Source organism: Crocodylus siamensis, chromosome 12 (genome assembly GCF_052110815.1).
Source record: "Crocodylus siamensis isolate JL-2025a chromosome 12, ASM5211081v1, whole genome shotgun sequence".
NCBI lineage: Eukaryota > Metazoa > Chordata > Crocodylia > Crocodylidae > Crocodylus > Crocodylus siamensis.
Genome location: NC_143406.1, coordinates 3,166,536 through 3,190,526, shown reverse-complemented (window position 1 = coordinate 3,190,526; position 23,991 = coordinate 3,166,536). Strand labels below are relative to the sequence as shown.

The window sequence follows — 23,991 nt, the reverse complement described above, 5'->3', positions numbered from 1 at the left end:
CCGGGTTGGTGACCCTCTTATAGGTTCATAGTTTCTAGGGTTGGAAGGGACCTGAGCAGATCATCAAATTCAACCCCCTGCCATGCCAGGAAAGAGTACTGGGGTCAAACAACCCCGGCAAAGTGTTCATCCAGCCTTGTCTTAAAGACCCCCAGGGTAGGAGCCTGCACCACTTCTCTTGGAAGTTGGTTCCAGATCCTAGCTGCCCTGACCGTGAAATTGCGCCTCCTGATATCTAGCCTGAATCTCCCCTCCGACAGCTTGTGACCACTATTCCTAGTCATGCCTGGTAGTACTCAGGGGAACAGGGACTCCCCCAATGCCTGCTGGTCCCCTCTGACTAGTTTGACTCTTGCCACTGCTAGGTATGCTACTGTCTGCTCTAGCAGTTATGCCTGACCTATTAGGAGATAAGTCACACTCTTGAAAGATATCTTCTATTGAACCAACTGCATAGCTGGAATAAAGCTAGACAAGCTTTCCACTGCACTGTTCTTTCTACCTGGAAGTCACCTGCAACCACTGGATGCAGAACCAAACCCGTCCTATCGCTCCCCCACAGCTGGAGCGCAGCACCGCATTCACCAGTTGTGATCGACGCACAACCTTCATTTACCACCAGTCAACTACAACTGGCATTTGTTACATGTAATACTGCAGCACCCGAGAACAGGGAGGTGCTAAGTGTTGCATAGACACACACAACTATTGCACACCCCACTAACACCACTCTCTTGTGCCCTCGGGACACACGCCTCCACAGATAAACATTCACCGAGCATCCCTGCACACGCTTGCTTGGAGCACGGCGCTCAACGTCATCTTCCGACACGAATTTATGACTTCACCTTATTCAAGCTAGAGGACAAAGGAGTCGAACAAGACTTTAAATGCATTTGAATGAGTTGGCAGAGCTGCCCGTCTCCTGCAACATGCTGCATTTGTGCAGGAGGAAAGGAGGACTCCCGCTGTTGCCCTCTGGCGGCTGCACACGCACAAAAATAAAGGACCTACTGATCCCAGCATCTGGGGACTCTTCCTTCGGCTCAAGAGGGAGAGAGCGGCGATTTGGGACCACACAAACAGGTCTCTTGTAGTCCAGGCTCCACAAGTATGTACATGATTCACTTGAAGGGAGCAAAACTTTGTCGCTCTCTCAGAAATAAACCCACAGCCAGGACCCCCCGAAAAGACCCCCGCAAAGTCTGCAGAAGTTCACAAGCTAATTTCCACGGTGTGGTGTCCTCTCTCTGCGGCTCAGTCTACTTTATAACCCTCCCACTCAAAGAGGGATTTTGGTCAAAACCATCAATATATCTTTACAACTTTGGCTGAGTCTCAAATGGGAGATGGGCTCAGCATGCAGGACTGCAAGGAAGGTCTGTAGTTTGCATTCAGAGCCTTCCCCTATCGCAGTTCTCCCAACAACACAGACCGAGCACTCCAGCTAGGGTTGTTATCCATGCTCCCGCTCCCCGCAAGTGCTCTGGGTGACCCTCCTTCCCTTTATGAGCCCTGCTGAAATATATGTCCCAAGTCTTCTGTGCAACAGGGAAGCATTATGCACATTGTACAATTGGGGAAGTGAAGCAGAGGAGGCACAACTGCAGCAATGTAGTATACCCCGAGCGAAATTGCGCTCAGATGCCAGAGCAGCGAAGCTGCAGTGATACAGAATATAGCAGGGGTTTTACTAACGTGCCTGGGATACTGAGTACTTACTCGGGCTACCAGCCATAGGCTAAGTCCAAGCTGCTGTCGTTTCACTGCTATTGCTACCCACGCCAGCTGCGTTCCAACTAGCACAAACAGATTTGCAGTGGATATAGCAGAGACAAGGACTGAATTTGGATCTCCTGAGTCCCAACCCCATGCCCCATCCCTCTTGTACCCCACATTTTCACAGGAGGGAAAAAGAAACCAAAAATCAGCCCAGAAAAAAAAAAAAAAGGTAGTTACAGGCCATCACCAGCTCTTGGGTCTTAATTATAGTTGGATCCAGGCCAGTGCTGGGAGAAGTGGCACTTCTGGAAGGGCTGATCTGCATGGGTGGGGGGACAGCAGCAAATAGCAAGGTATGCAATCCCTATGAAAGCCCTCCACCATGTCTGCCCTCTTGTTGAGATCCACCTTCACAGATCAAGAAATCTGCACAGAAAGAAGCCTTGCATGAGCCAGAGGCCTTGCAGCAAGCCCCGGAAGGCAACACGCGTGGGGCTGCAGTGGGCCACAGGGTGGGAGAGGGAAGAATGGTGCCCAGACCCAAAGGCTAGGGACAGAAGTTACATGTCAACTAGTTTAAGTGATCAGAAACTGGTTTAAACTTGTAACAGAACAGAAGTTCAGTGCAGATAAACCAGTTTCAAAACGGCTAAAACTGGTTTAAGATAAACCTGGTTGGATGCAGTATCAGACCTAACTGATTTGGGTTAAATTGGTTTATGAAACTTCTGTCCCTGACCCCGTCCCAATTCAAATTAAATCACCTAACCCTAACCTGAACCCCCCGCCTGGGCTGGGCCAGACTGGGCTGTCTGCTTCATCAGAGAAGGGGTGGGAGCAGGGGCAGTCAAACCCTGGGTGAGGTCTGGGGCCAGGGAGGGGGGGTTAAACTTCCCTTCCCCTGAGTACAGAGCTGCCCTACCCTGCTAAGAACTGGCTGTGACTGTGGACTACAAATCCCAGAGGCACCTGGAAGCAGGAAGGGGAAGGAGAAGGGGAAGGGATGAGTAACTCCACAGAGTCCTGCTGTTGTGATTCTGGACTACAAATCCCCAAGACCTTAGGGGCAGCAGGGTGAGGAGCCGAACACAGCCCATGCTAGTTATGTCCCAGAGAGCCGTGCGGCAGCACCCCCCAGCTTCTGACCTGAGCTACTGCAGGGACGTGGCTACATTTTCTGAATCAAAAGTGAATGTCTGTCCAATTGTTTCTCAGTTTAATCTCTGTAGTTTAGACTAATCTGCAAGGACTGAATTGATTCAGCCTCGGGCTTTTGGACTGTCTGTACTTAGCCAAAGTCTCTAGACCGTGAACATCCAGCCCACAGCCCCCAAGCTCATACATCTGAGGACAGCAAGCTCAGGTAGAGCTGTCTCAGCTCTCCAGCTAAAGTACAAGTGGCCAGAGGTTAAAGCAGGAGCAAAGGAAGGAAAGCTGCCTTTTTCTCCTCTTCCTGGCTTGAGCCGAGCACACTCCACCCTGCTCTCCTCGCCTTGGCTGAGGCACCAGGAGATCATTAGATGGGAAGACCCCACAGCTGCGCAGAGGACTGAAGCCACTAAGATCACCATACGCCAAGGTCAAACCCTGGTCTGTGGAGGTGGGAATGAATCTAAAACCCTTGGAAATGAATCCAAAACCCCCATCAGAAATAGAAAACTTGTTTCAAGGAATCAGGGTCAATATGGAAAGGAAGATACAGCCAGTACTAGAAATCAGGCCTTTTAAAAAGTTGGTGTATAACAGCAAATGGATACAAGATATATAATGTGCTTACATTTCACATTCAAGGTACATTTATAAATAGTTTATAAAGCGTTAACCAATGATTAATAGATGCTTTAATACATAGTTAAATCGATTGTTATGGAGTCTAACAGATCAGGAGGCTGCTCATAACCCTAGTTTATAACAGACACGCCTCATGCCTGTACATGCTTCTAACGTCTATTAAGCAGGCATTAATAATTTATAAATGTACCCTTAATATAATAAAGCAAGAGCCATTATACAATGAACACAGCTCAACCACAGCCCATCATTATCACTTATCTGTATTGCAGTCATGCCAGGCACTGCACAAACAGATAGCAAGAGACAGTTTACACTCCAAAAAGATGCAGAGAGGAATAGGAAGGAGAAGAGAAGTGATGCATCCAGGGTTACATGGCAGATCAGTAGCAGGGCTGGGAGCAGATCTGACACCTCCCAAGAGTACGGTGCTTCATCCACTGAATCCACTCAAGTCACCGTCCAGATTAAATAGACTGCCCTTCTTCACAGTCTTTCACAAGTTCACGTCCCCTTCACTCTCTCCCTCCAGCTCATTTAGCAAAGGTCCACTTGGACAGACAATCCCTGTTCTCAGAGAGCAGGAATAACCCATCCCCAGTGCGCGGAGCTGTACGTTCTCCTTCCCTGGCTATTCCAGTTGCTCTGATACCATCTGTTAAAGGCCCTACCCCACCCCAGTTGAGGCCAGTGGTAAAGTTTCCCCTTGTATCAGTGGCACAGGATCAGGCCGCATCCAATTCCATCTCTTAGTTTTGCCGAGTCCGGTGTTGGAGAAAACAGCTCATGGACGCTGTAGAAAAACACGGGTTTACAATGCAGTACGCTCTCGAGTTTCCAAAGCAGCTTCTCACCTGCCAAATTCTGGTCCACTTGGGAGAGCTCTTAAATACAGCTCACCTTCCAAGCCTCCAGCCACCATAATCCCTCTCCCTGGGTGCACTAAGAGCTGGGCAGAGCTAGCAAAGACTACAAGCAACAGCAGAAAACTTTGCTCAACCTAGAAGGGGACCGGCAACAGATCCGGTGCTCCGGGACGGCACCTCATTTGCAAGGAAGAGCTGCAGCTGCTCCATGATTGCTACGAATGCATGCTGGGACCTGCGATAAACAGGCACGGTGGCACGTAGGACTCGGTTTAGATGCTCCATAGCCTTCTCCAAGTAACAGAAAGGAGACTTCCCAAGGAGCTCTCTTTCCAGCTTCCCCTTCCCCTCTCTCAGCCCCCTGCTAGAAGGCATAGCCTGAAATCAAAGCCACTTTCCACCCACCTTCCCCCATTAAGGAAAGGCCTATGTTCTCCCCAACAGCAACTTAGGGCTCAGCACTGTGTGTTTTAGGAGCCCTCCCCTCCTCACCCCTACTGGTATAGAAAAACACAGCCATAAATCATTCCTCCACCCCAGAGACACCCCCCGTGAGTACAGCTGGAGAGCAAACTTGGAGTCACAAGCTGCTCTGCCGTATGTTAAGCCACCGGCAGGCTTGAGCCTCGAATTCAAGCCTTGGACTTGAGGTTTCTCGCAATGTTGCGGGACTTGCTTTGAAAGTGGATCAGAATCAGACTGAACTGTCTATCAATGGCAGCCGGGTGAGGACAAAACACTAATGTCCAGGTATAGTGGCGATGAGGGGAAAAAAAACAAAACCTTGCTGGATCTACCTTTACCCAAGCTAACTAACCCACAGGAGACCTGCAAAAGTTTTCCTGATAAAAGTTTCACCAAAGCTTATATGTTTCTGCAAAAGGGTATTTTGACAAATCAGCTCTTTTCCAGGTTATTAAGAACATCCCAGTCAGATCTACCCCCGCTTTGCACTCATTTAAGACTTGAGCTGGTGCTAAACCAATTCCCTGGAAAGGCTCCTGTTAGCTTCCATGGGGGAAGCCAGCTCTGTAAGACCCTGAAATGCCCTCATATCTCATGGGGGTTAATGGTAGTCAAGGGTGCTGAGCACAGCCTGCAGATCCTGGCTCTGAAGAGGCCAGCCTTGACCCAGAGGTTGCACCGACAGCAGGGCCCAGCACCCATCTTCCCCTGCTAGCTTGCACGCAAGGGATGCACTATGAACCTGATCCAAAGCTCACTGATCCCAGTGGAAGTCTTTCCCATTCACCCTCATGGGAAATCACACCTCATGCACTTATTTTAATAAACTAATGACTGGAAATAAGCATGCAAATCAGGCACAGCCCCTCTGGACTGCATTCAGGGCCTCGACATCCCGGCTCCCAGACCTGCGCAGAGATGTGAGGCAGCCGATTTGATCTCTGCGCGAGGAGAGGCAGAGGAGGCTGGAAGAAACTGCTACTAATCCTCCCGTCCGCCCCTCTCAAGTATATTGTTGAACACAAATTATAGACTGTAAATTATAGATAGACGCTTGGCGAGAACAGAGAGTAAATCCTGGTCCCCTCGGCACGTTTTCAAATGCACTGGGCCCACAGAGACTCCTTCCCTTTCAGGCGAGGAGGTTTTCACAGATGGAGTTTGGCTTCCCTCGCCGGAATAAACAAAGCGTGTGGTCCTGGGGATCGGGACAGATTGGCAGCTCTGTGCGCCGCTGGGAGAGGCAGCTCCTGCGACCGCGCGCCGCTGGGGACCGGGGCTTGGCGGGCCGATGCAGACACGGCCCCCTCCTCCCGAGCCTCCCTGCCTCCGGACAGCTACCTCGGGACCAGGAGGGCAGCAGAAAGCAATGCGGTGCAAGCAGTGGAGGAGGAGCCCGGTGACCTGGGTCCAGATCCCAGCGCTAGGAAAGGCATCCTGGCCAAGTCCTCACCTGCATTTACCTGCCCAGACCCCATTCAAATCAGTACGTGCACAGCCTCTATGCCCTTCAGTGCCTCATCTGCAAACAGGACAAGCCACCCTCCCTTTATCCTGCCTCTTTTGCTAACAGCCCTTTTGAGGAGGAGGTGACTGGTTCTTACTATGCGCAGCACCCAGCACCTTAGTTGAGGTGGCGGGGTGCTACTGCCAAAAGCCAAACAATATTCATCCTCTTGCCTTTGATAGCCAGGCCCTTCACAAAACTCACACCGGGTTGTGCTCACACCAGCATCCCAAGTTCAGCCCCTGAAAAAAGGTGTTGCCACGAGTCAATGAGGTCAACTTTGAATGAGGTTTACACCCCTCTAAGTCATCTGGCTTTTGCCCAGTCCTCCTGCTGTCTGGGCACTTCCCATCCTGTGCTCAGGATTCGATATAGGACAAGGTAGAGACAAAAAGGGGTGCTTTACAAACCCTGCTTTCAACAAGACAAGCAGCCAGACGACAGTATCCTGGAGCCACTCTCTCACTTGGGTTACATGTTTCTTGTATTGAGCTAGATCATCATTGAATGCCTTGGATGGAGAAACACAAGAAACACTTGGATGCCTATCTTGCTGGGCAGACAAGGTTCTTTGGGGGAATCTGATATCTTTTATTAGACCAGCTTAAACAGCTGGAAGATATTTTTTAGCAAGTTTCAAGGTTTAAAAACCCTTCGTCAGGCTGAGGAAGTCTCCACACTTGGTGTGTATTTTGCTGGGATCATTTGACCCCAGCTGACTTCCTGCCTTTTGGGCAGGGGTTGAACCCGATGATCCTGGGAGGTCTCTTCCAGCCCTGATGTCTATGAAATCTATGAAGACAATGGGAAAACTTGATCCAAGCAGAGTCCTGAGGGCTTAGTAGGATGGGAGAGGAGAAGTGGATGGCCTTATGCAAGCCAAAATACCTTGGGCAAACAGGTGGGCTTTCCCAGTGCTTTACTGCAGACAGCCCTTCAGTCACTGCCACCCACAGCGGAGGGTCACATCCTTGTGGCCCCAGCTTCAGTGGGTGCATTATTACACCCTCTATTTGACTTTATTAAATCTGAGACAAGTAGGTATTTGCCAGGAGAGGGAAACCCTTTCCCTCTGTGCAAGGAAGGACTTAGCTGCACCTTCCAGGCACCAAAAATCACAGGACCTACGGGCTCTGCTGGGACTCCCCCACTTCTAGGGAATACCATGTGAATAGCAGTTCAATGACACCGTCCAAAAAGCTCATTTCCCCTCGGACCGTGTGCTTAAAGCTGTAACCCTTCAGAGTTTGCCTTCACAATAAACCGCTGCAGTGGGAGGGAAGCAGAGAGAACCACACTTCTTCAGCCCAGGTCTGACACTAAGAAAAGGAGTTGAAACCCATCCGTTGCACACATCCCAGCATCACCCAACAGGTACATGCTCTTCTCTGGTCACATGGGCTCAATAGAGGAGTACACAGATGAAGTTATCTGGGCTAAATTATATAGGAGGGCAGACAGGATGATATAGCTAGTAGCCCTTCCAATTTAGGAAGCATGTGTCCAATGCATACCCACCCAAGTACCAGGGAAAACTACTCCTAGAGTCCACGACTCTCTTTAGACCTTCTGGACACAACAACAAGAGCCTGGCATGGATGCAAGTGACCTGCAAGGACATGTGCCTTGCAGGGGGGCATGACTGCACCTGGGAGGAAACGTCCCACTTCTCAGCTATACATTGTGTAAGCTCCCAAGGGCAAAGGGCCTTAGGGCCCTAGGCTTGAAAGAAAAAGGGGCCAAGAGTGGAGGCATGCGCGGTCTACTGGACACGGCTCTGAAGTGGGAGGCTGGAGATTCACTTCTGCTCCTGACTTGGCCGCTGGGTGCCAAAAGTCAGTTGCCTTCCTGAGCTGCTGCTTCCCATCTTGCACTTTGCCCGTTTAAGAGTACGAGATCTTCAGGGGACGGCCTGCCATTAAAATTCGTGGACAACACTTGGCACATTGTGTCCTGAATATGGCTGGGGGTCTCCAGGCCCTGAACTGTGTCATCCCAGGGACAAATACGAGTCTGAATGTACATCGCCCTCTCTCCTCTTTCCGAGTCACCTCCCCTGCCTCCCCCTGTCCCTGCAAGCCTTCTACCTCTGTCCAACCCAGATATCCCTACCCCACACCAGCATGCCACATAGGGGTTTTTTTAATAATGTGCTTCCCCTTGCACCCTCCTCCCATCACTCCTGCTTTCTGCTGCTGACTTCGGGTACTGAATTCTCATTGAAGTCCAATCACCCGTTTATTGCAGGTCCAGAGCCCGCTTCCAGCGACTGTACGTATAAATACATGGCCGGCAATAACAATAACTCCGTGGAGGAAAAACGCCGCGGATGGTTATTGTCCCTGTACTTTGCCACAAGTGTGCCTGCCCTCGGCACTCGTGCAATGAATCCACGTCCCAACGGCGGTCGAAGCCCAGGGCTGAAAACAAGCCCGTGATTGACAGTTTATTTTAGGAAGGAGCTGAGAAAGTGGGAAGGCGAGAACGGCGAGGAGATAATGTAAGCGTCAGTCATTAGTTAAAAACAACCCCATCAGTACTGCAAGTGCCTCAGCAAAAAGCAAACAAAAGGGCAAAGAGAGCAACTTGGCAAGGGAACAAAAAAAACAGAGAGATCAGCTGCATCCTTCCAGCTCCGCTCCCGATCGTAGCTGGGGTGATTTATGAGCTTGGAAGTTTGCAAGGCAAGAGCTGTGCCTGGGTTGCCCTCCTTCCCCCAAAATGGGGGGGGTCATGTGCCTGAATCCCTGGATCTTCTGCACCGCGGCCGATGTCACTGCTGAAGCCATGTCCCATCCACCTGGTATCAGGATCACAGCAGAGAGAGTAGGTGCAAAAGGGGATCTCGAGTGAATGTGACCCTCTCTCCACCCAAAACCAGGGACACAGACTGGCTACAGGCGATTCCTACTATCCTCCCTCCTCATCCTTGCTCCCAGAGATCACAGTAGGCAATGCTGCAATTCATTCCCAAAGCACTTGGGTCTGCAAAATGCCCCCGACCTCTATTTGCTTAGGTCGAGGAGCATGGCATCCGATAACCCTTCTCAGTTCACGTAGGTGCAAACGTCTCTCCTCTTCTCCGATGCATTTCGGCTGGTTCCCGAGCTCTGTAGAAACCCTTCTGCCTTTTCAAATTGTTTGGAGCCAGGGATGAAAAGGGCCATACAAGTGCTAAGTGCTATAATTATCCTTGGGCCGGCTCCAGCCTAATTCACAAACCATGGGCTTGTCTAGATTAGGGATATTTGCCCTCGTGTAACCACGTCGATTGAATAGCACCGGTGCAAACCCCGAGTCCAGCCACCTTAATAGTAATAATCGTGCCGCGTGCTTTTCGTCGATAGATCTCCAAGCACTTTGCGAAAGGAGGTCAGCCTCATCATTGGAGCCAGTCGAGAACGTTCTCTGGGAATGATTTTCCAGCAGAAAGTGCCAGTCTTGCAAAATTGAGATTTGCCATCAGGAAAATCGAAGTGACAGCTTGCTGGCTGCCTGCCAGCAAGGCAAGAAGCAAAACTGACAGGAGGTTTCCAGGGGAGCTGCTGGCCTCCCCCCAAAAAGCTGGTGCCAGCCAGGAAGCCTGACGGGGAGGTGGAGGGGCCGAGCACACTGGTCCCTCTTGGGGACCCCACTCGTCTTCCCCAGGCTGCTCAGGGGTGCTGAGCTTGTATATTTATGAGCTTGGAAGTTTGCAAGGCAAGAGCTGTGCCTGGGTTGCCCAGTGTTGTATAGTGTTGTACAGTGTTGTATCCCTGGGTTGTATAGTGTTTGGACCGCGGGCACGGCTGCAATGCAAAGGATAAATCAAAACGACTCTGAGCCTCCTGTAAGAGGCAGCATGCTCCTGCTGCACCCGCAGGTCCGCGAGTGACCGGCGGGTCTGGTCCAGCTCTTGGTTCACAGAAGAAATACCCAATGGTGTTACCGGGAGGAGTGGAGCAGCAGTGGAAGTATTTGGTTTCGGCAAAAAATAGATGAAAGAACACAAAAAACACACCCCGTAGCATGGGAAAAAAATGCATGTTAGCACCCCACTTCCCTTTGGTAGTTATTCACCACACTCATTCTTCTCCATTATTTGCCTTAACGACATCACTTGCAAAAGCGCCGCCAGCATGTGTCGTTTGCTGCTCTCCCTTGCAGAAAGTCGGGATTCTCGTAAAATGAAAGAGCTCAAAAACGATGGCAAAACTTGACCCCCCTCTTCCCCCGTGCTTCACTCTCCTCCAGCCCCTCCACGGGCCACATCTTGTGCCGGTGGTCAGCGGCCCACCTGGCTGTCCACATGCGGACCAGCTCCTGAGGCTTTGAGACGGGCTTCTGTGGTCAGAGGTGGACAGTCCCCGCGGTCAGTCAGCCCCCTCGCCCGTCTCTGACCTGATACAACCAAGGCTGGGAACTTTAAAAGCATCATAGATAAAGCCTAATAGCACCAATGGCCCTTAAATACAGGGCCCTGCCCAGCTCTTTGGGGCCATCTCCAATGTGATTCAGCTGCTGTTGCAGCTTGGGTAGATGCTCCCAGAGCAAAATTTCTTCCAGCTAGCTCAGGTGTCAAGAGCAGTACAGCACTGGCTGCAGCTGGACCTGGGCAGCCGGATGCTGCTGCTGCTCCCCTCTCGGCAGGGAGCTCAAGCCAGCTCAGGTACATCTACGGGACCTGCAACCACAGCGGTGGGCTGCAGTTTTCAAGGCGGCCAGTTCACACCGCAGCAAGGCCACCATACAGCTGGTCAGGGGTTTTCCAATGGAGTTGTGCCACGAAATGCCTAGCATTGAAATCCAAAAGTGTTTTATAGGAGCAGAGGTGTAGGTTGTAGCTGTGTTGGTCTAAGGACAGACAAGGTTCTTTGGGTAAATCTGATCTCTTTTATTAGACCAACTCAAATTAGTTGGAAAAAGTTCTTAGCAAGCTTTTGGGTTAAAAGAGCCTTCCTCAGGCTAAATAAAAGACAGCAGATTTGCCCAAAAAACCTGATCTGCCTTATAGGAGCAGAGAGGTTTCACTGAGAAATTACTGAAAAGGCTGCGGCTATTACAACCCCGACGCCCAAATGACGCAGTTGAAAGAAGTCAGTTTGGGAAGAAGAGAAGAAACAGGATGGCAACTTTTTGTCCAAGAAATTCCAAATCTCGTAACTGTTCCACGAGACCAAAATCCTGCTTTTTGTCCCAGTCCAGAGTAACTCCACTGAAATCCAGGGAGTTGCTATAGATTTACCTGTTGAAAACAGAGCTCAAAATCTGCCCAAGCAAGAGCTACCATCTCCCCTGATGGTAGCAGCTCTGGAAACTGTATTGTAGACCGATCTCTGGCATGGCTGCTGCAGACAGAGCTGCCCTGGCGGTCCCATATTTACCTCTAGGGACAGAAGCCATGCATTGCTCATGCCCTTCCAGCAGTTATTCTGTACTCAACTGCTAACTCTGCATCCAGGCGTGGAGCAAAATCATCAGGAAGAAGCAGGGGGAAAATCTGGAACACATAACCAAAAGGCTGCAGGGCGCTGGCGTTTGATTTCCATTGAAACCCGAGTGAGATATTCCTGCAGATACCTCCGAGAGACCTCCCCCAGTGCATCCGTCGTGTCCCCTGATCAGGACACACTGCAAACTCTGGGAAAGAGCGGGGGAGTCGGGATAAAATGTGACCTAGATCCAGATCAGCCACGGCTTTGGCAAAGCCCAGCGGAGGTTGTCTAAAGTCAGATGCAGCCTGGGCTTTGCCTGGTGTCAATCAGCATTAGGCAATGGCTGAATCTCAACGCTATTGGAAGGGACATTTGGGGCGAAGCTCCCAACCACCTGTAATGGGCAGGTACAACCTGATCATGAACACGGGGCAAACCCCACGGCCCCAGGAAGACACCCATCCCCTTATTATCCAAGCCGCGGAATAACTCCCCCGCTAAACCATTTATTACCATCCCGCCCAAGGGGACTGTTGATTTCTTTCACCTTTAATCAGATTAGTGAAAACAAGTCCTCTAAACTCCCATAATTCCAGCCACCATTAACCATTGCACACCCCGTCGCCCAAGTTGCAGCCACAGGGAACTCCGAGGAATCATTCTCCGGACAAATTTCAAGGGGAAAAAGGATCCCTTTCTGATGCAAGTTGTGTCCCAAACCAAGGTGAGGATGGGCTACGGGGGGAGGGGGCATTGAGAATCGGGGGAATAGCAGAGGAACAGGAATGTTTTTGCCTTTTTTTTTTTGGCTGCTCAGTGTAATGAAGTTTTCAGGAGCTGTACGTGAATTTTTAAACAACCCATAAATTATTACCCACTCACTCCTGCCTCCCCCCCTACTTCTGGGTGTCCCAGCATGTCAGATCCCATTCCAGTCACCCAGCACCGTCTTCTCTGCCAGCCAGCAGCGTCCCGGCCTCTTCCCTAGCCGTCCTGCTCTTTGCCGGCAGCCGGATTGGAGAGTCGCGGCACCGGAGAACAGCTGGGTCCATGACCTCTCAGGGCACGCTCCCCCCCTCCCCATTCTTGCCTTCAAAACCATCATCATTAATGCATTCACAGAGCATATTTCATAAGCCTCAAAAAGCACTTCTGAGGATTAATCTACATATGCTTGCTGCAGGCTGCGCTTGCGCTTGGTCCAGGCATGCAGCCGCCTCTGGGGTGGAGCGCACGGCCTGGTTCATAGCAGCATCCCACGACTGTTTGGACATTGCTTTTGGGAGGCTAGACGGAGGCTTCTCGCCACTGCCCTGCACATGTATTCCCAGCCCAAGTTGTTGCCTCGCCTCTTATTCCAGGCTAGCTTGCTGCAACTTAGTGGAGAAAGGGGTTGAGGCTCCTGCCTTACCTCTCCTGTCCAGCCCCACGTTTGTGTAGGGGAGAAGGGAGCAATGGGTCCAGTTACCCCCGGGAGGACGAGGGTCGAGAAGAACAAGCAAGTGAAATCAGCTCTAGTTCCCAACCAGAGTAGTGGTGGAGGGCACAAACTGCCCCATAAGAAAGGAGAAGCAGCCACCCCTTCCCTTACACTGGGGATCGGGTCCGAACCCAGCCCTTGGGCACCTTCTGCCGCAGGGGCGATCCCTCCCTGGGGAAGCCTGGAAAGGCTACAAGGAAGAAGAGGGACAGAGAGACGATTGTGTCACCAGCCTCGTGGAGCTGAGGAGCCTCTTGTTGAGATGCAGAGCCCCCGGACGAGCTAACGAACCCTTTCGCCCGCAGAGTCGGGCGGACAGGACGCGCAGCGTGGGATCAGTTACAATTTAATGCATGAGCGTCTTCACGGAGAAATGAAGCCCTGAGCACATCTCTGCCCCCACAGATGCTTATTAACATGGAAAGGGACAAGATGAAGGAAAGCTATTTGCCTGCTTTACAGCCTCTTTAGAAAAGCTTGGGATTCAACCTGGCACCCAGTTATAATCTGCTACAAAAACCGGACTGGTGGGAAGGGATAAGGGAATTAGGCTCACCGTGACGGAGGAGTTTAGACAAGGCGGGGACGGGACTTTTTCTTTGGATGATGCGCCACGTCTGCTGCCCCAAACCCGAGGGCTCCTGGGAGATGCCCGCGATGCACTGCACGTACAACGCATGTAAATTAACGGTACGAGAGGAGGGGGCTAAGCCCTGCTCGGCTCAGGCACTGGGGAGAGGGGAAGCTGGGAGCTAGGCCCCTTGGACTTCACCTTTCTCCTATGCCAGCGAGGCATGCCTGGCACAGGGCGCACCTCGGCTTCACCCGCTCACAGAGAGTTGCTTTACACATGGGAGTCCCCCACTGCCAGACTACGGCCACAAGCAAGCCTAACAGGGCAGGTTCGCATATCCATTTGGGAGAGCCTCAACATATGACCTGTCAAAAATGGACCCCCACCAAAATCAGATTGCTTTTTGGGAGCAAAGCAATCGAAGGCACATTGGCACCATCCCTACCTGGGCCTCACGCTCGGGCTCGCCTGGGGATTTCAGGCAGGCTGCGAGAAGCTTTCCAAGGAAGAACCTGTGGGTTTCCTAAGCTGTAAAAAGAGACGCTGGGGAGAAGGAAAAAAACCCAAAAATTCAGACTGGCTTGCTGATAAAATTACAGCTGGAACGATCTGCCAGGAAAAGCGTGTGAATTTTGCTAGGCAGGAGGGGAGCGCAAGGTCCGACCAAAACTGCTCGCTGCACCAGCTGGGACCAAGTCTCGGTGGGGAGGACACGGGACAGTCCCGCCAGTGCTACGCGGGCACGGGATCGCACCGGACGATAGCACGGGAGCGGGACGGGGCAGATTCATGTGTTCCTGTTCAGATCTGCAGAGGCGTTGGGAGGATTTTGGTCACCCAGCTCCCTCGCTCGTTCCCCCGCGACTCCTCTCCAGACTGCCCAAGAGCCTTGCTCGCTTCGTGTCTTGCCCTCCCTGCAAGGCAGCGAAGGGCCAAAAACTAAGTGCAGGAGACAACCTGCCCCATCGCTATGGGATAGCGCTCAGCACTGGCTCCTCTCCTCCCCAAGCAACCCTCACTCCAACCCACACGTCCGCTACATGCAGACCCCAACCTGACCATCCGCAAGCAACTGGGCACAACGGACCAGCGAGAAAGCTGGACCACGAGGGCTGGGACGTCTGTCAGCAACAAAGAAGAGACTGCCCAGTGGTTAGGGCTAACTTCAATGCATGAGAAACCGGAGGGCCAGTTTCAACTCTTCCTCAGGCTTCCAGCGAAATTGCTTCGGCAGGTACGTCTACCAGGAAGATTGCAATATAGGCAGAGATCCCAGCACCAGTTGCATTTAAAGCTCTCTCGGTCCCCGCTTTTGCCTGCGGTAACAGTGCATCCCCACCTCCCAGAGATGGCTGCAAAAAGCTCGGAAAGGGGCCTTCATGTTAGCATCTCAGGGAGATAAATATCCATCCCTTTCCCCCCCATCTGCAAGCAGCACTCAGACTGCCACATCTATCGCTTCACCAGCTGCTCCTGGCTAACCAGTCGCTAGGGTCACATCCTGCTGCTTCCATTCATCCTTGCCCACTTAGGCCTGTCTACACACAGCCACGTACTGGCGAAGTTGCACTGCCTTGGAAGGGTGATTTCTTTTTAAATCTATTTAGACTGGTGCAACACCCAGTGTTGGCACTTTAATATTGCTATAAAGGGGCCTTATACCAGGATAGGGAATTCCCAGGCAGAAAGATGAATGAGCTATCATGGTATAAAGTGCATTCACCTCAGCATAGTTGCAGCCCTGCTGGGATGGGGAGGGGTTTGCATGGCTTGAATTATACCGACAACTTGGGTGTTCAGAGCAGCCCTTGCAAATGGGGGCAGAAACTCCTCTAGCCTGAAAACTTGCCCAGATCGGTACACGCAGCATTCCTGCAAACCAAAATGGTTATTTAGGGGTATGCTGGGGGTCGTTTCCAGTGGTTTTCAGCACAGTGAATTGGTGGTTCCTGTTAGCACAAACGTCTCCAGAGATGTATGGGGGACTTGCTCTCGGCTCTAGCGCCTGGCAAGGCAACGGTGGTCTTCCCGAGTGGCACAACGCCGCACCCAGGCAGACTGGCACAACACGCAGACCTGAGGATGGACAAGTAGGTTTGGAGAGCAGGAGGCACACAGGATGGCTCTCACCAACGTGCGCGAAAAAAAAGATATTGAGATGGAGAGAAATTTCCTCTGATGGCATTCGGGACACTAGATGTCCAAGCAATCAAGGGCTTTTCACTAAGTGCTGAGAAAATGTGGTCCCAAGAGAAGGACAGGACCAGGGACAGCCGCACGTTATGCAACGTGGTGACCCGAGAGCGAGTCCAAAGTGGGCAGCGTATGACGAATGGTCACTGGGGACAGTCCCCCTCCCCTCAATCCCCCATAATACCATCTAGCTACTGTTGCAGCAGATGCTTGACGGACTGTAGCTCCTTCCCACAGGGACCCGACAGCTCGGCCCCTTCTCTGCTTTGGCCCCACTCAGAGACCGTCCAGCCAGGGCAGCGATTGCAATGGGATCGGTTTCCTTCCATAGGCAGGGTGCTCTTAGGGGCAAGGGGAGTCACTGGAGGAGAGAGGCAAGGCAAGGTGCATGGGAAAGGGATGGCGCAGTCTCCACCCACGCACGTGCCCACACAGCTCCCGCTCCTCGCAACCTCTCTCCCTGAGGAAGGTTAAAAAAAAAAGGAAGAGACTGCAGATCAAGCTGGGGAAGAAACACAGAGAAAAAATTATTCTGAATTGGCCATGGCAGTCACTCGCACAGATAAGCCCGAGGCTAAAAGACACTTCTAGGAAATGGCACAAATGGCTCACGCAAACCGACTGGAGACGTACGCACGCAGTGCTGCGCGCTCCCCGTGCCACCTCCACTCAGCCCCTTCGCCTCTCTCGGCCTGATGCCTCCTGAAAGGCGACACAGAGCTGGGAAGCAATCCTTGCAATCCAGCACGACCCACCCCTACCCCTGGAAGCGCCCCTGCATGCACCCAGCTTCCTCCAGTGGCTACTTCAGGTCTGCAAGCATTCGGAGACACAGGCCTGGAGGGTTGCATCAGGGTGGCAGAGAGTTTCTCCCTGTCCCTCCAGGGACTGCAGGGTGTTCCCAGGTGAGGAAGAGCAGCGGAAATAGGCCTCCATACTCCATGGTGCAGGACAGTGGGGGGAAAAGACGCACTCAGCCCAGGAACTGCCAATACAAATGCTGTCCTGAGCAGGCATGATTTGCTGGCCCCTCTCCTCTTGGAGCTATTTGGTGATGCCCAGCACACTTGCAGAGGCGCTGGTGCATGGAGCTGGCACCTGCTCCTCAGAGGGGATGGTGCAGGCACGTTGCCAAACCCCAGCTGCATCCCTATAAACCCACGTGGGCTTCTTCCAAAGCATGGGGGAGCCCTCTTTCCAAATCCACGGGCACCAGGACAGCAGTGCTGGAGGTGGGTGCCAGCAGGCTTCTGGGTCTGGGGGGCTTCCTTGACACTGGTTTTGCTAGGCCCAGGGAAAACAGACAGCACCTTTGCACATCTCATCCCATCCGTGGCTTCCTCGCTGAGCCTATGGAGCAGCTGTGCATCTAGCTAGGGAAGCTGCATCCCAGCCAGGCTCCCTTTGACACAAGCAAGCTCCAGCAGTGACCCAAGTTTTTGGAGCCCTTGACCCAACTAAACCGAGCATACTCCGCCCACAACTTTTGGATCCTGAACACTCAGTCCCAACTTCACCACTCACCCAATGTGCATGGAAAATCATCGGCCTCATCAAACAGGAGAAGGGACAGAGAAAAAACTCCCTTGCCCATGCCTGTTCTTAATATACAACAGCAATACCAAGGCTCCAAGGCCTAGGGATGCCACCCTCACCCTTCACCAATGCTGCCCTCAAACATTTAACTTCTCTCCATAGGTCAGGGCCAAGAGGTTGACAAATAGCCCAGGAACATGCCTGGTCATGGAGAGCAGATGCAGGGTGGCCCATCATGAAGACTATCTGACAAAATTCAGGCAGTCCAGATACCTCACCTCACTAAACTACCGAGTGGGGTATGCCAGCCGGACCACAGGATGAAAGGGACATCTCTACAGACTGCCTGCAGGTCCCATAACCAGATCCAAGTATGTGCAGGTGCCAGAGCAGCCTCACCTGGTCAGTACGTGTTGGTGAGTCTCCTTCCTTGGGGAACCCAGGGTTTCTGCTCGGGGCTGTGGCTGGAGGTGTGCAAGTGGGGGAAGTGGGTCCGTTCGGTGGGGTTTCAGGAGCGTGGGAACGCAAGCTGGGGCCAGGCTGCCACTGTGCACAAACAAGGAAGCGTGGCCTCTCTGCACGCTCAGGAAAGGCTGCCCTCCTGTGCGTGATGGGTGCACCACTACGCTGCTAATGAAACGAGCCCATCCACCCAGTTTTTATTTCCTGGCTCAACACCAGCTCCTCCGCAGTGACCACGCTCTTCTGTATCCTCGTGAGCAAAAAAAAAAAAAGGCTCATTTGCCACTGCCTAGGACTCCAAGCTCAGGGATATAAGCTCCAAGGACCGATTTGCCAAAGCCAGCTTGAATGTTGACTATCAAACATACTGAACTACTTGCAAACAAGCACCGAGCCAAGAATTATTCACAGAAGTTATAACAGACAAACAAACACTTTCTACCCTTTTATGGGCAGTTTGGCTTTCTCTTCCTTCTGTTTGCAAAGAACAAGTTATCCTGCGTAAATTATTTCCCTGGATCCAGCTCTGACTCGATAAGCAAGACATCAGAGGGGAGGGAAGGGGAAAGAAACCAAAAAGCCCCTATGCTTAGCTTTATTCTTACAAACCGAGGTCAGGGCCTAGGTGCTGTACACACAATCACAGCAGGTCCCCAGTTAGACGGGATTAGAGCTCAAATAGACAAGAAGGACTAAGGGGAGGGGGGCAAGGACTTGTTTAAGGTCATGGAGCAGATTCAGGTAAGAGACAGGCGCAGCGCCCACATCTCCTGGCTCCCACACCAGTGCCGGGGGCACTGAACCATGCTACTTCCCAAAGCTCTGAAGGGTTTCTTTCCTTTTTCCCTGCTCATTGCTGTCTTTCAGAAAGGCCCAGAGATTGCCTCACTCTCACACACACGCTTTTCTGTTTTATTTTTCCACCTCGGGAACTGACAGCAGGATGCGATGGAGGATGCTTTGAAGGACTGGACCCCCCTTCTTTCTAGCACATAAGCAGGGCTCCCTGCTGCAGCCGTCTACTAACAACCCAAAGGAAAAAAAAAAAAAAAACCAGAAAAAGAAAGACCACAACTCCTCCATGCACTGGGGTCACCTTCCCCAGGAAGGAGAGTCCTGGACTGACATTTCTACTGAATCATATGGTGCCTGCTGGCAGGCACCATGGCTCCCAGCCATCCCCAACGAGCCTGGCTTGTCAAATTTATTACACTAAGGATGCTCTGTCTATGCCAAATCCTGGACTGAGCAAGTCAGAGGCAAAAGAAAAGCAGCGAGGTAGCTCTGTGCACGCAGCTGACCCTCAATACCCTGCTGTTTCCCTGCAGTCAGGACACACGTCATTAGAAATAAAGCTCTCTCTCGCAGGCGCTTTTAATATTATTAACATATATATATATTTTTCTATTTTGCTGTGGCAGCACCAGTAGCACCACTGGTAACTGGAGCTGCTTTGTGCCAGGCGCTGTACAGACCTAGCAGCGACGGTCCCTGCCCCAAAGAGCTGACAAAGGAAGCATAAGGCAAGAGGCAACAGGTGGATACACACGGAGGGAGCGCGAGGCGAGCTGCCAGGCGCCGCTCCCCAGCTGCGCCAAGTATTTCTTAGGAGTCGCAGCAAGAGGGGGGGGTCCAATAAACAGACCATTAATCCGGGGCTCAGAGGGGCAGGTTGCTATCGGAGCAAGGAGTTAAAATTCCCCGCGTGGCCTGGAGAGCGTCACTTAGTTTCTCGGAGCCTTTGTTTGAGCTGAAGGAGGGAGGAGGCACGGCCGGAAAGCAGCGTACTTTGGGCTGCTGGCGCGCTCCGAAGAGGGTCGCCGCAGGCAGCCCGCACCAGTGCAACCTTGGGGGCTGCTTGAGTTTCTGCCAGGGACTGCTCCAGCCTGCAGCAGCCCCCGAAATCCAGGACTAGCAAAGGTGGCGAAACGCGGAGCCCCCGCGCACAGCCAGGACTCGGGCAGTGAAAAAAGCCAGCCTCTTCCTCCTCCAGCTGGATGGGAGGCGAGTGCCTCACCCCAGTAACACTCCCATGCAGCTGCCTGCGCGGAGAAAGGAAGCAGACAGAGACAGCCACAATCCCTTCGTTTTGTCCCCGTGTTTTCAAGTGCTTTCTGAAGCCCTGATCAAGCACAGCTTGGGGTCTCCTGGGAGCCGGGCACTTTCCCCTCCCATGCTGGTTTAAGTCTGGCCACCTGAGCCCAGGTTGCAGGTGAAGTCAATTAAAGCAGGCAGCCCTAGGGAAACACCCCTCCCACCCATGGGTCTGGGTCAGGCTGCGGACTGAAGCCTTGGAAAGGTCCAGTCTGCTACCCACCCTGCGTGAGAGAAGAGGGGAAGGAAAGCGGGGAAATGCTGGGGTGCAAGGAGGGGAAAAAACACAACTTAGCACCGATCCAACGCAAACCTGAGGCGGTCACTGGCCCAACACTCCCCCCACCCGCTCCTGGAGCCAGGGGCGGCTATAGCGGAGCCCGAGGCCTTCTAAGGTCCCAGGCTGCCAGGACGCTCACGCCCGGGGCAGGGCGCGTCCCCTGCCCCTGCCCTGCAGCCCCCCGGGGCGGTGGCGGGGACCGGCCAGCATGCGGCCGGCGACTGTGGCGAGCCCCTGCCAGCCCTCCGCCCGCTCCGCACCGCACCGCACCGCACCGCACGCGGGGCCAGTCCCGGGGCCGCGCGGGAGCGCACGGGCAGCGCCGAGCCCCCGCAGCCGGCCGTGGCGGGGCCGGGGTCACTCACCCAGCGCCGCGTCCAGCAGGTCCCAGAGCAGCAGCAGGCGCAGGGGCAGGGGCAGGGGCAGGCGGCTCATGCTCCGCATCTTGCCCGCGGCCGCGGCACCTCCATGGGCTTCACACGCGCCCCAGCCCCGGGCAGGGCGGGCCGGGCATCGCGCCGGGGCCGCGGCTCGGGACCAGCCCGCCCCGCCCCTGCCCCGCCGTGCCGCGCCGCTGCTCCCTCCGGCCGGCGCGGGTGCTCCCGCTCCCGCTCCCGCAATCCTGCGCGCTGCTCCTTTAAGCCGCTTTCGTGCCGCAAACGGCGAGGGGGGGGGCGCTCCCCCACCCCCGGCGGCGTTAACCCTTCGTCGGCTGCGGGAGCAGCCTCGCCCGGCCCCGGCCCCGGCCCCGGCCCCGGCTCCCCTCCAGGAGTGGCTCGGGAGGAGAAGCCGAGCCCAGCCGGCCCGCAGCGCCTCCCCTTTCGCCCCCACCCCCGGCCGCTCGCGGCACGGCGCGGCACGGCGCGGCGCGGGGGGAGCACGCCCGGGCCCGCCCCAGCGGGGCGGGGCAGCCAGTCCGGGACGGGCAGGGGGGGCCGCGGGGGAGCCCGCTCTGGCTGCAACGTCTTGGCTCTGCCGGGAGGAGCGGGGGGCGCAGACCGCCGGGGTTGAAGGGACCCGGCCCAGCCGGCGAGGGAGAGTCTGCAGCCTGTTACAGAAAGATCCCAGGAGTCATGTAACCCAGGTGGTTCCCAGGTTATTTTGCTCCTGGAGCGGCCATTTTTACCCTGGGAGAAAAAAAGCCTGAACCCTCGTGGTTTCTCCTGGAAGAGCGGTGATTCTCCCAGGAGGAAGCGAGTCTCTGTACGAGGCCCGAGCCACAGCCGGGGTGCAAGAACGGGCCTTTTCCCTTCTGCCCTTGGCTGGAGGGGGCAGGAAGAGAGAGCATACTGAAGAAGTAGGAACTAGAAAGCTGGAGTGTAGATATAGTCCCTAGTACCTAGCACCTAAGAGCAGCGGGGGGGGGGGCAAGGACTCTTGGATCCTGTCATTTTTGTGCATATAGGAATGGAGGCTCCCCCCCAACATTTTGACAAAGGCAAAACATTTCATCAATTTTTCATTAGCTCCAAATACTATTATTCCAAATTTTTGCCTTTTCCCCCCCCAGGTGTTAGTTTTTCAGCAAAACCCCAAAGGGTTTTGTTGCAAATGAGACTTCGTTGGGTGGGGGGGAATACTTTTTTGGTTGTTTTTGACAAAACTCAACTTTTCAATGAAAACTCTTTGTGTCATAAATTGTCTGGTTTTTATTTTGAATCTAGGCTCTAGGGCCATATACACATCCATCGTTGGAAAGCTCTCACATGTAATACACACACATAGGGTTTCTGGCTAATTAAATCTATCATTCCTATTAAATAGGAGTCTCTGGTTTTGCAACTAACCCATAGCCAGGTGGGCTTCATCATCTTCTCATTATAGCCCCTCTCCTCACCAGCACTGGTAGGGATAAAACTCAGCTCTCACGACCAGGTAGCCTAGGAAACTTGCCACCTAAGCCAGGAAGAGAAACCCAAAGTACGTCTGCAGTGTAGGCCCCAGGACACATGGAGCAGTAGTTCTGGTGCCAACCAGGGGAGGGCAGTCGTGCACGTGCACCTGCAGCATATCGCTGCAGTATTAATTATAACTGGGCTTAAATCTGTTCTGTGGGAGGTGGCCCAATTAAGAGGATTTCCCGGTTAAATGGGATGGGCTGTGCAAAAAGCATATGCTTCAAGAATGTGAAGGTGGCGAGTGAAACTAGAGCCAGGAAAGGAGTTCTGCTTTAAAGCAGCCCGTGTCCTTATCTGGCCCTGCCGTGTCTTCTCATCTCTGCCTCATAAAAGGCTGAGTTAAGATTCAAATAAGAAGCCTCAGTAGCAATTTCATGCCTCTCCTCTCCCTGTCACAATCTGAGCATTAAAACCCCGGGATCAAGGGGGTGCTTTAAATTTAACAGCTATAAAATACACTTACTGCGCGTGTGCTCTGCTTACCCTCCGTTGCAAAGTTTCTGCCGGAAGTCATCCGCGTCGGGAGACTGCTCCTCTAGTCTTGCCTCTGCCACTGGCTTGCTGTGTGACCTTGGGCAAGTCCCACGCCGTTGCCACAGCGTCAAGCTTCAACTCTGTATCAAGATATAGAGAAAAACATAGGGAATGCCTGATTGGCAACAAGGTCCATCTAGCCCAGTCTCCTGTCCCTGGCGATCGCTAGCACCAGATGCTTCAGAGCAAAATGTAAGGAATCCCACCGAAGCAAACGTAGGATAATCTGCCTCCGCATCCTGGCCGTGACTAGAGAGTTTCTTGAGTGCTTAATCTCACTTCAGCCATTTTTGGTGGCCTTGGCTGTGCGCGTCACATATGCCAATGGCTGATCTCTCCCTACATCTTGCAAAGTACCCAACCCCCGAGGGGCTAGGCTGTGTCAGGGAGGTCCAGAGTCTAATGATGTGCTCTGCGGCCAAGCAGTTTCTTTTTTAATTTTTAGTTTGCCGTCGCATGTCTCTGCTCCTTGAGTGCTGAGATGGGAGGCAGGAGAAGAAACTCCCCATCTGCCTTCCCTAGGGCATGGGTTACTGGGTAGTCTTTAATCCCAAGTTGTTCCGTTGAATTTGAATTCAGCTGAAAAGGTGGTTTGAGTCAAACCTACCCAAAGGATTTCCAGACGCTCTTAATTCAAGTGAAGCTAAATTGACTTAAGCCAGGGTTAAGTAGAGTAAAGAGTCTTCATACAGGGTTTTTTCCACTGGTTTCAAATCCCATCTTTGTTGGTACGACCGCAACTTGCACTAGAAGAGGCCTCCCTGCCAATGCAGGGGACAGGGGCCAAGGGGACTGGCTTTGCATTTTGCTGCTTGGTGAGAGAGGCCTCAGCGGCGCATTCATCCGTCCCGCCCGCCCGCAGACTCGCACACGCCTGTGCGCTAATTCGGCCTACTCTGCCCTTGTCTTGGGAACGCATGAGCGCTTCCAGAAGTGCCTTGTAAGCTACGGTGGAAAACCATTTTAAGTATTAATACCGCTATTACAAAATCTTGCAGGCTAAGATTTGTATTTAAAAGAGGACACCCCACCCTGAGACCCAGCGCTGGCAGATATTACCAGGTCTAAGATCAATTAGTTCTTAAAATTCCTGACAATGAGATGGGTTCTCTGCCCTTTTCTTTTTCTCCAGTAAAAGCCTCAGTTACATTTTGCATAGGAATGAAGCAAAGGTT

At 53.0% G+C, this 23,991-nt stretch overlaps 1 protein-coding gene across 1 annotated transcript in view; it reads right to left on the bottom strand.

Moving 5' to 3' along the window:
- IGSF21 (immunoglobin superfamily member 21) overlaps nucleotides 1–21,205 on the bottom strand; it is a 210,319-nt gene extending 189,114 nt beyond the window's left edge. The window contains exon 1 of the mRNA XM_090024362.1: nucleotides 20,750–21,205. Within this exon, the coding sequence (XP_089880488.1) occupies nucleotides 20,750–20,828 (79 nt within the window). The 5' untranslated portion in view covers nucleotides 20,829–21,205. The remainder of the gene's footprint in view (nucleotides 1–20,749) is intronic.
- Between the last annotated feature and the right edge of the window lie 2,786 nt (nucleotides 21,206–23,991).